Below are 13,581 nucleotides of genomic sequence, written 5' to 3'. Positions count from 1 at the left end.
ATATATATATACACACACATTTTCTGCGGTAGGAATACAATGTTTAGTTGTTTTAGATTTGTTACTGATAATTACACCAATACTATTTTCATTATCTACCTTGGACAATTATCCTAAGTAAATTGTATTCTAATAATGATGGAATAATTTCAAAAAGTCATTCATACGTATAGTATTGTATTTACCTATCTAAGTAACTTTACACTGGGATTATTTCATTAGCCGCTTTTACGACTTAATTGCTGTAATTCTTTAAATATTATTATACATTCATTTTATTTCGAGTGAATATTTGATATTCCACACAACTTAGTACCAGCAGCTAATTTGGACATAGATTTCTTCGTTAAAGCCTTTTTGATCGAGATTGATTTCGATGCCCTTTAATGAAATGTAACTATAAATACTTCCGGTAAACATGTCCTTAAATAATTTTCAATCTCTTCCACTAAATTATTAGTCTATTCTTGAGTTCCAATTTGTGAACTAAAGGCCTTGTAAGTCGGTGAAATGAGCTTTTCTGAAGCCAGTCAATGCAGGTAAGCAACTACTGTGAAACTAATTTGGAATGTGGTCTTTAAATCCCATGTTTTCACTAACTTCGTCACATCATGTTTACACTAGGATTGGCCAGTAGATTGAATATATGCCTTTGGGCCTTTGCATTAGATAGGCCCTTTTAGGGTTTTAGTTCTTGGAATCTTTGTATATCATAATTTTGATCTTTATGTGTCAGTTTCGTCTTGGGCATACTATTGATTAGTTATTTGCCTAGCTATATCCACAGTACGGTAGTAGTAGTAGTAGTAGTAGTAGTAGTAGTAGTAGTAGTAGTAGTAGTAGTAGTAGTAGTAGTAGTAGTAGTAGTAGTAGTAGTAGTAGTAGTAGTAGTAGAAGTAGTAGTAGTCGCTCTTTTAGTTCAGTTATTGAATACTATGAAAAGAAAGATAACAATATACACAGGAAGATGGGGCGTCCATTTGGCTGACAGCACTACCAATCAGGGCAAAGGGACTCAACTTAAACAAAAGAGAATTCACGGATGCCATTGCCTTGAGGTATGGATGGCCATTGGAAAGGCTGCCTAACAGATGTTCCTGTAGTGCACAGTTTACTCCAAACCATGCGATGATATGTAAGCAGGGTGGATTCATCTGCATGAGACATCCAAATGTTTCGGGAGGTATGCAAGGATGCATCGAACCCACGAGGAGAGAACTTCAGGCACCGCACGTGTAACACCTCAGATGAAGAACTAGAGGATGTCAGCGCAAGAGGTTTCTGGACAAGGAGACAATTGGCTTTCTTTGTCATGCGAATATTTGATCCGATGGCCCCTTGTTACAATAACCTAACTATTGAGGCGCCCCACTCCCGGAACGAGAATGAGAAAATCAGGATGTACGAAGAGTGTATACAAAATGTGGACCAGGGCTCATTCACTCCTATAACCTTTACGACTTCAGGTGGGATGGGTCCTAGGGCAAAAACATTCTACGCTCGTCTGTCAAAGGTAATGACAGAGAAGAAACAACAACCAAAAAGCAGCATTGTTTCGTGGATGAGATGTAGACTGTCATTCTCACTCTTAAGATCAGCCCTCCTATGCCTGAGAGGTACCAGGTCCCCACCGCCCAAATCAGCACATGTACAAAACCTCGATTTTGAGCAGACTGTAATAGATTGTAGGATAAATGAACTTCTGTATTAGGTCTCTTTAAAATTATAGATAAAATTACATATAAAAGGGCAGTCGACCACAGTCATTGGCGAGAGAGGGGCCAATGAACTCTTTGTGTGGGATCATCATAGCTTATCACGCCAGACAGACAGCCATTCAAGTGTTCTTTGGTTAATTTTGACCAGGTCAATGTTGTCTAAATTGGTTGAAAGCGGGCACGAGCTTAGGACATGGTCAATGTTCTGTTCAGTTTCTCCGCACTCGCAGGATGGGTCGGTTTTGAGGCCCCATTTAACCAGATTGTCACCAGTTCTGGCGACTCTGGATCTTGCTCTATTTAGTGTGGACCATTCGCGTCTTGGCAGCAGTGCCCCATCTGAGAGCTCTTCACTGGGTCCTTCCACTGTTGTATTCTGTAATTGTGGGGCAACATACCAGGTGGTATCTCCTCCACGGTGGCAAAGCTCTTTCGCGACTTGAGTCTACTTGGGGGAGGCACATGTGAGTGTAGTGGGTGCCTTGTGTCCGAGGTTTCTTTACCCTTTACGACTTTTTGTGTGGGAGACAGACCCTGACTGCTTCCACCATACAGTTTCACAAGGATGGAGGTCGTTTCGATAATAATAATAAAATAATAGTAGTAGGCCTAGTAGTAGTAGTAGTAGTTGTAGTAGTAGCCGACTTAAAAAAGTGGTGGGATCTGGTGCTGGCACACGGCCCGGACGTTACATCCCGAATGCAAAGAAATCTGTCCTCAAAGTGAAGCCAGAGTACTTTGACAATGCCAAAATCCTCTTTGAAAACAGTGAAGTGAAGGTAACAAAAGAAGAGGAAAGACGTCTCGGTCCAGTGATCGACTCTGAATCTTAAAAAAAAAAAACAGTATGTGAAAGAAAGTTAATGAATGGGTGGTGGAAGTTAGGCTAGGGTTCTAGCCAACTTTGCAAAGACCGAACCGCAGGCGGCATATGCCGCATGCATATATAAAAACATAAGTGGAACTCCATATCAAGGACGGTACCGAACATCACCGACCTACTAAGACCCCTTTAAGTAACCATCAGATACGAGCTAATTCCGGCCATCACCAACGGACGGACAATAAACGAAGAGGAAAGAAAACTTATTGAACTTCCACCAAGAATGGGAGGGCTAGGCATCTCCAACCCGCTAAACCTTGCCGACATAGAACACCGAAACTCCCCGAAACTCATGTCCTTCTTGACAAACAGAATCGTGTCACAAGATCAACGGAAGGAGACTAACATGTAGGAAACCAGAGAAATTAGAAGAAACATTTCAAAAGAAAGGGAAGAGAGGCAGAAGGAGGAACTTTGAGCACTTTTAACTCGGCTATCGAATTGTATAAAAAGAAAGATAACAATGGCACAGGAAGTTGGGGCGTCCAATTGGCTGACAGCACTACCAATAACCTAACCATTGAGGCATCCCACTCCCGGGACGAGTATGAGAAGGTTAGGATGTACGAAGAGCGTATACAAAATGTGTACCAGGGCTCATTCACATCTATAACCTTTACGACTTCAGGTGGGACGGGTCCTAGAGCAAAGGCATTCTACGCTCGGCTGGCAGAGGTGATGGCTGGAAAGAGACAACAACCAAAAAGCAGCATTGTTTCATGGATGAGATGTAGACTGTCAATTTCACTCCTAAGATCAGCCCTACTATGCCTGAGAGGTACAAGATCCCCATCGCCCAAATCAGCACATGTACAAAACCTAGATTTTGAGCAGACGGTGGTTGACAGTAGGATAAATGACCTTCTGTATTAGGCTTTATTAAAATTGAAAATAAAAGGGTCATCGACCACAGACGTATCTTTATTGAGAAAAACATCACGTTTGCATTCATTAATCAGGATGGAGGTCGTGTAGTACAAAAAAGTAGTAGTAGTAGTAGTAATAGTAGTTGGAGTTGTAGTAGTGACTAGTGGGGTGAATGCCTCGGCTTTGGTACCCCTAGTCCGTTTTCGGTTTCATTTCGTTTAATTTCGGACTTTTGGTTGCTCTGTTTTTCTAGAGGTTAAATACTGTCTGTTGGTTCGCTTCCAGTTTTTCTGCTTTAGCATTGGACAGCAATAGTTTCTTAGGGATTTTGTCTTTGTATTCCGGGTAGGGTTGTTTGAGTAGCGGTAAATTAATTTATGTTAAGTTTTCGCTAACTATATTTTTTACTTTTATGCATTCTTCTTAAATAACGAGTAATCTTAAAACTATTTAATTGCATATTACAGCGCATAGGCATGGAATATGCATGTAGATAGTTGCAGTATTGCTTATTATTTATGATGAAGTGCGTAAAAGTAGCAAATACTGTTAGCGAAAATTCAATAATGTTAACATTTTTGCAATGATGTCCATATATCCCAAAAGAGGTTAACTGGGATAGGCTGACTAATATTATTCATATGCTTTTTTAAACTAGAAGTTTACCTTGGCAGAATGAAACCGTGTGTCGTTAGCCAGGAGAAAATAATAATTATATGTGCTGTTGCGAGTCATGTGTTAGGCTGACATTTTATTGTATTCTGATATGATGCAAAATAAAGTTTATCTTTTGTTAGAAAATGTATCTTGACTTTATGTTTGTCATCAACTGTACACATTTAATTGACATAACACATTTCTATCTCGATCTCTGTGATTATTCGCTTTGCGTTTTTCAATTTTTCTCTTCTTCACTGCCTGTTGTCGAAAGCGGAAGGTATGTGTTTAGTACTGCGTTACACGTGGGTAATATTGCCGTTAGTTATCTCAACATTTTAGTATAAAGCCATTTAAGAAGATGTAAAGTACTTGCAATTGTTTATATGTTGAATAACATTAATTGTGCAGTGAACCTAGTGTAAATTGTGTTTGCTTAATTTTCAACGCTTGGTTTCCCTACACCTATCGTAATTATCGACAACTATTAGGCCAGTTCCAATGTAAGCACATCTAAGACTTGTAGGAATTAGACGTGCTAGTTGCTGGAGTAGTGTGGACAACTTATCTTACGAAAAAATATGAATTTGGTGGGGTTTAAGTATAACAACATTTTTTGGTTTACTTGAGAATGTGACGAAGTCGAAATTGAAGGACGAAGGTAAAGTAAAGTTGTCTAGCCCTCCGATGGGGGTACAACTCTTACAAATTTGTTATTTAAATTTCACTTGTACATTAGCAGTTTTGTGTATGATGTGTAGCCCCATTGATTGAAGTTTGAACCCCATATTGGAAGTCTTAAATGTATTATGTAGCATTTGATCCTGTCACTCCATGAAATTGAAGCCTGCAGTTAAAAATTTTGGGGTAAAATTCCAGAAATGTACAAATACTGATATTTAACTTACTAGGTTGTGCAAGAGCTCCCAACCTAACCTGGCATAATCATTCCATGGAAAACAGTAACATATAAAATTAGAAAAAGTGAAAAATGCATGGGTAAAATTCCAGAATCATCATCATGGAAAAACTGGTATTTAAAGTTAAAATTTCATTATCCTTAAGCTCGTAACCAAATATGATGTAATGGTCAGTTTATAGTTTCACCCAACCATAGAATTTGATATGTGGCTTATGTGTTTCTGGTGAGAAATGTTGTGATATGAATGATGGTGTACATTATTTCTGTCGCAAATGCGTACTTTTAGAGTAATTGAAGTTATACACTTATGCCTACATCTCCCGAACGATATGGGGAGACGTGTGTAAAATCAGGGTTTTTGGGTGGGGAAGACTAATAAATGGAGTAATGCGCATTGCAAAACAGGTATGAAATGAACAAAAACGCTTAAAAAAATCACATTTTAGGGCTGGAGTCCTGCCTAATGCGAGCGTAGCCATGTTTGTTTTTCCCAATGATTTGAAAAATGTCTTGCTAGATCAGCTACATTTAGCGAAGTCCACTCCAGCCAGGCAAGACTTCCTAACCATAAACTAACATTACATCCATTAGGTTAGGTTAGTTTACGCTTACCAACTCTTGCATGAGCAGCTTCCCTAAATCTAGTGGTTGCAGTCACAAGTATTTACAATTAGTAAAGAAACATGGCGCCACGTGCGGAACCCGCCGAAATGGGATATTTTTGCTTTGTGTTTCTTTAGTCTTCATTTAATACCTGTTTTGCAACACGCATTACTTCATTTATTAGTCTTCCCCACCCAAAAACCCCAATTTCCCACACTTGCCCTCGCATCATTCGGGAGATTTACGCATAAGTGCATAACTTCAATACTTAATTACTTCAAAAGTACGCATTTGCGATGGAAATGTATACCATCGTTCATATCACAACATTTCTCACCAGAAACACATGAGCCACATATCAAATTCTATGGTTGGGTGAAACTTTAAATTGACTGATGCAACTAATGTAGCTGCAAGTTTTTTTTTTTTTTTTTCTGAGTAAATCGCATATTACATTCATGCATTATAATTTCCAAAATTAATATTTTCAATTTTCTAATGCTATATTATGTAGTTGTGCACAATTAGAATAATAAGGGGGTAAAATTTTAGTTGTGCACACCTATGCAATAACCTAATAACCTAACCAATGTTTAGTAATGTGGTACCTCAAATTGTAAAGATCATCTGGGTTGTTGTCATCATCATCATGGATTCCGACGGCCTGAGTATTATTGTACCTTGGGCAATTAACAGGATGACAGCAGAACCCCGTGTTCTCTCATAAAGTCCAAGGAAGCCCTATTGTCTTTGTAACAGCGCTTATTAACCACTTCCATACGGTGACGCCTACGTAGGCGGCATGAGGAGCAGCTGGGTACTCGATGTTGCCGACGTCGCCATCTTGATTATATGTATTTTAGTCGTACCTACATAATTTTCATTCTCTCTAAACTGGCTTCATCAGTTTTCTATGGTTATCAAAATACACGGGTGAAAGAGAACGACATATTGAGCGATTATTATGACGCAACATCGCATGTCGGGCAGCTAATGTTGCCAGACATGCGATGTGCCCCGTAGTGAAGAGGTTAATGTCACCTGGAGTTGGAGATCACCTGGTTTACAATGTGAAAGCTGTCATTTGACAGTGACTAGACTGGCATGGCGTCCGTACCATATCCTAGCGGCTTCGTTTGTTAGTAAATTTGCTGTAGCAAGATTTTTTTCATTTCTGCCAAGAAAATTGCACATTATGTTCATGTATTTTAATTTGCAAAATTAATGATTAATTTACTAATGTTATATCGTGTAGATGTGCATAACTAAAATAATACCCTAACCTAAAGTGACCATTCTGTTGGATTTATTTTATTCTATTTATTTATTTATTTTTTTTTGCATCTGTGTGACATAGCATTAGAAAAATATTTATTTTGTAAATTATAATATATAAACATGTGATTTTCTTGGTGGAAATAAATGAAAAACCTTGCTACATGTAAATCTACTAGTGAACAATGCTGATAGGATACTGTTGAGATGCCATGTTGTCATCTGTCCAGTCAAATTACTGTCAGTTAGATGATGGCTACATTGTGGACTGGGTGTTCTCCAACTCCAGTTGACGTTGATAAGTGCTGTTACAAAGACGATAGGGCTTTCTTGGACTTTTTTGAGAGAGAGAGCACAGGTTGCTGCCCTCATTTGTTAACTGTCCAAGGTAAAATAATAATCGGGCTATCTGCCGCCATCAGCATCCGTGACGACGACAACCGAGATGGTCTTCAGAATTTGAGGATCTGAATTACTAAACATAGGTCAGGTAGGTTAGAATAGACGAATTTATCATCCTTTCATTTCTTCGACCTCGGCATCTATCAAAACATACATGGTGTATCATTGAACCACTGCGACTTCATTAGTAAATTTGTTTTAGCAATGTTTTTGTTATTGGTTTCCGCCCAGAAAGTAGCATATATTGATGTATTGTAATTTACAAAATAACTTCTATTGCTATATTGCATAGATGTGGACCTCGAAAAATTTACTGGGTATTATTTTACTTGTGCACATTACGCAGTATAGCATTAGAAAATTAGATATTTTGTAAATTAAGATACATGAATGTAGTATGTAATTTTCTAGATGGAAATAAATAACAAAAGACCTTGCTACAAGCATATCTACCAATGAACGAAGCCGCTAGGATATGGTATGGATGCCATGCTCGTCTGTCCAGTCCAGTCACTGTCAGTTAGACGATGGCTTTCATGATGTGGACCGGGTATTCTTCAACTACAGGTGACATTAATTAGTGCTGTTACAAAGACAAAGGTCTTCCTTGGACTTTGAGAGAGAGAACACGGGTTTCTGCCGTCATCTGTGACGACAACCCGGATGATCTTTGAGGTACCGAATTACTGAATATAGGTTGTTAGAATTGATGAATTTATGATCCTTTTGTTTCTTCGACCTCAGCATGTATCAAAACATACATGGCATATCGTTCAACTGCTTGACTTCGTTTGTTAGTAAATTGGTTTTAGCAGCTTTTGTGTTATTGATTTCCATCAGGAAAATTGCATATTACATTGATATAATTGATAAAATTAATATTTATCTGTTGCAATATTGCGTAGGTGTGCACAACTAAAAATTTACCAAATTTTGTCAATTTTTGTTTAAATTAACCTCTTCCATATGATGATGCCTACATAGGAGTAATGAGGGGCAAGTGGGTATAAAAAGATGCTGGCGTTGGTGTCTTGATTTTATTTATTTTGTAGTAGTAGCTGAGTGACTCCTGAATTCTGTGAACTGGCCGTGTCACATTTTCTGGGTTTATTATTTCTCTGTGGAAGAGAATGAACAAATTAGCAGTGGCTTTATATTTCATAATGGTGTTGCAATGCATCATTGTGTTCTGTATAAGAGAATTTGACTTGTATTGAAGGGGTAGAGATATTTTATTGGCAAATATAGGGTTTCACATGGTAATCATAGTCACCAATTTTGTATGTTGCTCCTACGATTTATTTAGGTACTATTCAAGTATTATGCAAACACACATCCCCCCCCCTTTATTTTTATGGATACATCAGGCTACATTAGGTTATGAGCTATTAGACAATGCAAGTTTCATGTTATTTATGTGTTTCTGTAATTCCATAATCTTACCTTTACTTGTTCTAAGGAAGTGTTTCTTGGTGAGATCTTTAGAAACTAGTAATAATAGCAGTACTGAAATAAAAAAAAATCTGTACATATGGGATACACACTGATGTATTTAAAATGCCAAGAAAATGGGAAATATTTATATCCAGGGAATAATAACCTAACCTAACCAAACTTAACATAAATATGTTGAATGTTGACAATCTTTCTTTTGCCATCTTTGTTAGGGCACAACACAATGGTAGGAAGCGTGCATTTTGGAGTGGTGGGTAGAACTTGTAAATTTCTTCTCAAATTGTTTGTTGAGAAATCCAACTGGAATAATTTTTTCTGATCACTGATTTCTTAAAGAACATAATAAAAACACAGCAGATGGAAACCATCTTAAAAAAATATAAGTGACTTGCTGGCTGCAATATTAAAGGCCCTTGAGGTGCCTGTTCATGGATCATACTGGTTTGTTGTATCTATGGTGCCATGTTGGTTGGTCAGTCTAGGCAGGTTGGGCAGAACATGGTTGGAAGATTTTCAAGAACTTTGACATTTATAGGGACAAAAATTGTGGCTTTTCATGCTGTAACTTTGGTGTAGAAAAAAATGGGAGTAATTAATGTTCAACATGCATTGACCTAAGAATGATAGAATAACAACTTTAACCTCTTCACTCCGGGGCACATTGCACATCTGGCAGCATTAGCTGCCCGACGTGCGATGTTGCGTCATGATAATCGCATTATAAAAAATAAAGTCGGTGCTCAATCGTTCGTTCTCTTTCATCCGTGTATTTTGATAACCCTAGAAAATTGATGAAACCAGTTTAGAGAGAATGGAGATTACGTAGGTACGACTACAATAAATATAATCAAAATGCTGACGTCAGCATCATCGAGTACTCACGTGCTCCTCATGCTGCCTACGTAGGCGTCACCATATGGGAGTGGTTAAACGAACAAAAAAGAAAGTTGGTCTCAATTCTAGTGTCATTTTCATTTGAAACTTATTTATCCAATGAAATGGTTAAGTTAGGTTATTGGTGAGGAACCATTAGACAATAATAGTTTCATGTTACATATCTGTATTTGGTTCTGGAATTTTACTGGAAGCTGTTTGATGAATATGATCACATAAAACACAGCACTTCCTCAGCAAGGCCCAACAGCTGAAGCTAGTTTACCCCCACTGTTTCATTAACCGCTCTGTAGCCCAGGTTCAACCCTAGTAGGAATGGCCAGAATATATACATTGTTAGATTGAACAGTCAGATAGTCTTTTGCCCACTGTCTCTCATGCAGAAGACCAGCACCCTTGAGGTAACTGGTAGCAGCCCTTAGGTGGGTTGTTTTAGTGTGGAGCACAGCAGCACAAGGTGTTCTGTATCCTTCTTGTGGTGATTGCATATATCATTCAGTTTGTTGCCCAAGTTTTTTTTTTTTTTAAAGAGAGAGACCTGTGGCATAATGGGAACTGACCATGACCACTGTGTCACACCAAAAAGACTTTGTGTTAGGAGAGGACAAGTGTAGGACTGTAGCATAAGGTTATCCAGTTTTAAGAATATATAAAATATATGCAATTTCATTGTGTTTTGAATAAAAGAATTGTTCATGCATGCATAAATACATTTACCAAAAGGCTTTTTCCTTCTTGTAAGGAAGATGGCCAGCCAAGGCATGGACCCTCCTTTCACTCATCAAACACTCGACCCATTTCCATGCTTGGGTAAATGAAATTTTATTGGTTGGTAATTTTAGGTTTGCAGGACAGTTAACACATGTCCAATTTTGCAGGTACCCCAACATCAAACACCATGCAAAACGACGCTGGAGAATACGTTGACTTGTATGTACCACGAAAGTGCTCTGCATCCAACCGTATTATCTATGCCAAGGATCATGCTTCAATTCAGATGAATCTGGCTGAGGTGAGGAAAATTCAGTTAATACAAAGGATTCATGACGAGATATTTGCCTATTTTTGTTGGGATGTTGTTGAAAATGTAAATACTAATGATGGATGTCCACTCCCCTTGGTCATGCACATAAACAATGATGGTGAAGAGAAGAGGAAGGAGTGCCATATATTTTAGGAATTATTTGTGTGTTATAGTTGCACAATTTGTACCACCCCTTACTCCATGGCCAAACATGGAAAAATTGATCATGGACACCAACAATTTTGGTGTTATATCTATTAAAAATCACTTTATTTTTATGTTAATTGGGGAAGGGGGAAGGCATGTATAAGATATGTTTGCTATAAATAATCAGATGCATGAATCATACCATAAAACCTTGATTTCTGGTGAACAGACCTCTACCACAATGTTGCCAGTATTGTCCAGTGTATTGATAGTACTGACAAACACACACACAATGGTGTAAGAGTATATCTGGCTGTGTGAGAGATGTATTCATAAGCTTTGTTTAACATTTCAGGTTGATGAAACCACTGGCCGAATGACAGGGCAGTATAAAACTTATGCTATCTGTGGCGACATCAGAAAGATGGTGAGTGATACGGGACCCTTTCGTGTTTTTCCTGCCAATGGGAATAGGCTGATATATGGGACCATGAACAGAACAAATTCCAGTATATTATTGCATGATTGTCATTATGTTCTTCATGGTGATACAGTAGGAGCAATATAATGGGGATTTTATTCTCCCTGGTGAAGCAGTGGGAGTAAACCTGTTCCAAATGTCATTCAGGTCTTGTGCAATAGCAGTCTTGCTGCTCTGCTTTGAACCCCCAAGCATCGTGGTTGGGGGATAAGGCACCTTTCATTCTTGTGATGGAAGGGAGACCTAGTCCTACTCCCTCATCCTCATCCTATTCCACTTAGCCCTCCTCCACCTTTGTTTTCATCTTATGCAGGCATGGGTTGGGACTGTTATCCACATTAGAAGGGGGGGGGAATGCAAACGGTACATCATAGGTTATGTATCATTTCTTTAACAGTAACACAAATTTAGCAATGAACTGGAAGTACTGGGAAGTCTTTCTTAGTAATATAGGTGCAACAGATTTTCTCAATTTTGTATAACTAGTTGTATTTTCTCATTTTTGTTATATTGAGGTTGATTTTTCTTCATCTCTTGTTTCATACAAGTTAATTTGCCTTGCAGGGTGAATCTGATGATTGCCTTGCCAGATTAGCCAAAAAGGATGGGATTCTTCCTAAGTAAGTATGGGAACAATTTGTATGAATATCGTGAAGTGTCAAATATTGGAGTCTAATATTTTTTCCATTTGTTTTATTTTTATCAGCTGTTTATTATACAATCTTCTATATTTAACTTTGTTTATTATGCTGTCTTGTATATTTGTCACATGTCTGCATCAGCATGTGTAGCCTCATAAAAGTAAAACCTGATAGTTTCCTGATGCCGTTTTGAATATTATTTTGTGGTTTCAAAGTTCTTTGCTTGTACAGTATTATGCATTTTTTCTGAAATTCAATTGAGTTCCTCTTTTTAAGCCCATACATATACCAAGAAGGCTTTGGTGGCAACTTCAGAGCTCTCACACACACACATAAGGTGCATGTACACAGAAATACACACAAATAATGCATATATGCTTATGCACACACCTACACAAAAAGACGAACATGTGCTTACATATGCAGGAGTGTGCACACATGGCCATCCCACTCTGCAACAAAAGTGCGCAAATGCACACAGTCTTTTTACTTGTTTGTTACATTTCCTACTAAGGCCCTATTTTCTGATTAAAACACACACATTCTGCTGCAAATTACACATGCACACACCTCTTATTCAATATCTTCCGATTCTAATGATTTTTTTCTTTTATTCTCTTTCAGGAACTATTAACCAATAAAGGAAAAGCCACAATTGGAATTTTCTTTCCCTACTGTTGTAATGCACAAGGAAAATTGGGCCAAACACTTAGATTCCACATTTTCAAGAAAGTATTTTACCTTGTGTACTAGAAGGCATAATTTTATACACTTACAAGAAATCTTGTGCCCCATAGGCCCTTTTGATAAGTTGCTCCTTTAGGGAGCTTTAAATTATGAAGAACAAATGAGAGAAATTAAGGTGTAAGGGGTTTAGGGGAAAGTAGGTATTCTTAACCACTTAAAATTCTCGCGTGCATCATGGACTGCCACATGTACGATTCATCACACTACTCATTACAAAATATAAAGTCACTGCTGTATTACTAATTCTCTTTCACTTTTGATAAACAGGAAACATGATCAAACCAGTTCACAAAACCATGGGGTAACACATGTACAACTACAAAAAAATAAGATGCCAACGCTGGCATCCTCATGTACCCATTCGTGCTTCATGAGTCATTGTACTGCAGTGGATGTTGTGAATATTTTTACAGAGAACTTAAATTTTTGATGTGTAGCTAATGTTATACTTTGAAATGTTTGTAGCTAAGGTTACAACAGTGTTGATTACACCTTCCAAAAAGCATTTTTTTCAATAGGTGGTCAGAGCCCACACCCGCATAACATTATCTGTTGTGGTAATGGATGATTTATAATCAAGGGTAAAAATAAGGTAATGAGATGTACAAGGGGAGAGGATGGCAGCATTTTTAGAAGTGAGTATTAAGGGAGAGACTGGAGGAAGTGGGTATCTTTAGATACTTGTGTGCAATTGTGATAGGAAAGAGGGGGATTGGAGGTAGAATGTAAGATTGAGAGAAGCAAGTAAGTGCTTTGAGAAAGACATTTGGGAATGGATGCTAAGAGATGGGTCTATCTAGCGATAGACCCATCCTTGACTATGCAGTACAGTTTTGGTCTCTGTCCTACAGAATGGACATCAATT

The 13,581-nt window shown here is 38.0% G+C and overlaps 1 protein-coding gene across 3 annotated transcripts; it reads left to right on the top strand.

Annotated features, from left to right (window-relative positions):
• The first annotated feature begins 4,253 nt into the window (after positions 1 to 4,253).
• On the top strand, positions 4,254 to 12,624 carry RpS21 (ribosomal protein S21). Of its 3 annotated transcripts, none has more exons than XM_076179469.1 (5): positions 4,254 to 4,434; positions 10,555 to 10,688; positions 11,203 to 11,274; positions 11,893 to 11,948; positions 12,594 to 12,624. In XM_076179469.1, exons 1-5 carry the CDS (start codon positions 4,269 to 4,271, stop codon positions 12,601 to 12,603), a joined length of 438 nt encoding a protein of 145 aa, XP_076035584.1. In that variant the 5' UTR covers positions 4,254 to 4,268; the 3' UTR covers positions 12,604 to 12,624. The 3 variants fall into 3 exon arrangements, with proteins under 3 accessions (XP_076035584.1, XP_076035585.1, XP_076035587.1); XM_076179470.1 differs by having other exon boundaries at positions 4,270 to 4,405; XM_076179472.1 differs by having other exon boundaries at positions 4,372 to 4,430.
• The last annotated feature ends 957 nt before the right edge of the window (positions 12,625 to 13,581 follow it).

This window comes from Oratosquilla oratoria, chromosome 42 (genome assembly GCF_046742065.1).
Source record: "Oratosquilla oratoria isolate Oo_2021 chromosome 42, ASM4674206v1, whole genome shotgun sequence".
Lineage (NCBI taxonomy): Eukaryota > Metazoa > Arthropoda > Malacostraca > Stomatopoda > Squillidae > Oratosquilla > Oratosquilla oratoria.
The sequence above is the reverse complement of the archived record's forward strand: the minus strand, read 5'-3'. Positions and strand labels throughout refer to the sequence as shown.

Bases quoted from the DNA above. Each gene is read 5' to 3' on its own strand.
- RpS21 (XM_076179469.1), top strand. From the start codon at position 4,269: ATGTATCTTGACTTTATGTTTGTCATCAACTGTACACATTTAATTGAC. The intron at 4,435-10,554 runs GTAATATTGCCG...CCAATTTTGCAG, and splicing joins TAGTACTGCGTTACACGTGG to GTACCCCAACATCAAACACC. The intron at 10,689-11,202 runs GTGAGGAAAATT...TTAACATTTCAG, and splicing joins TTCAGATGAATCTGGCTGAG to GTTGATGAAACCACTGGCCG.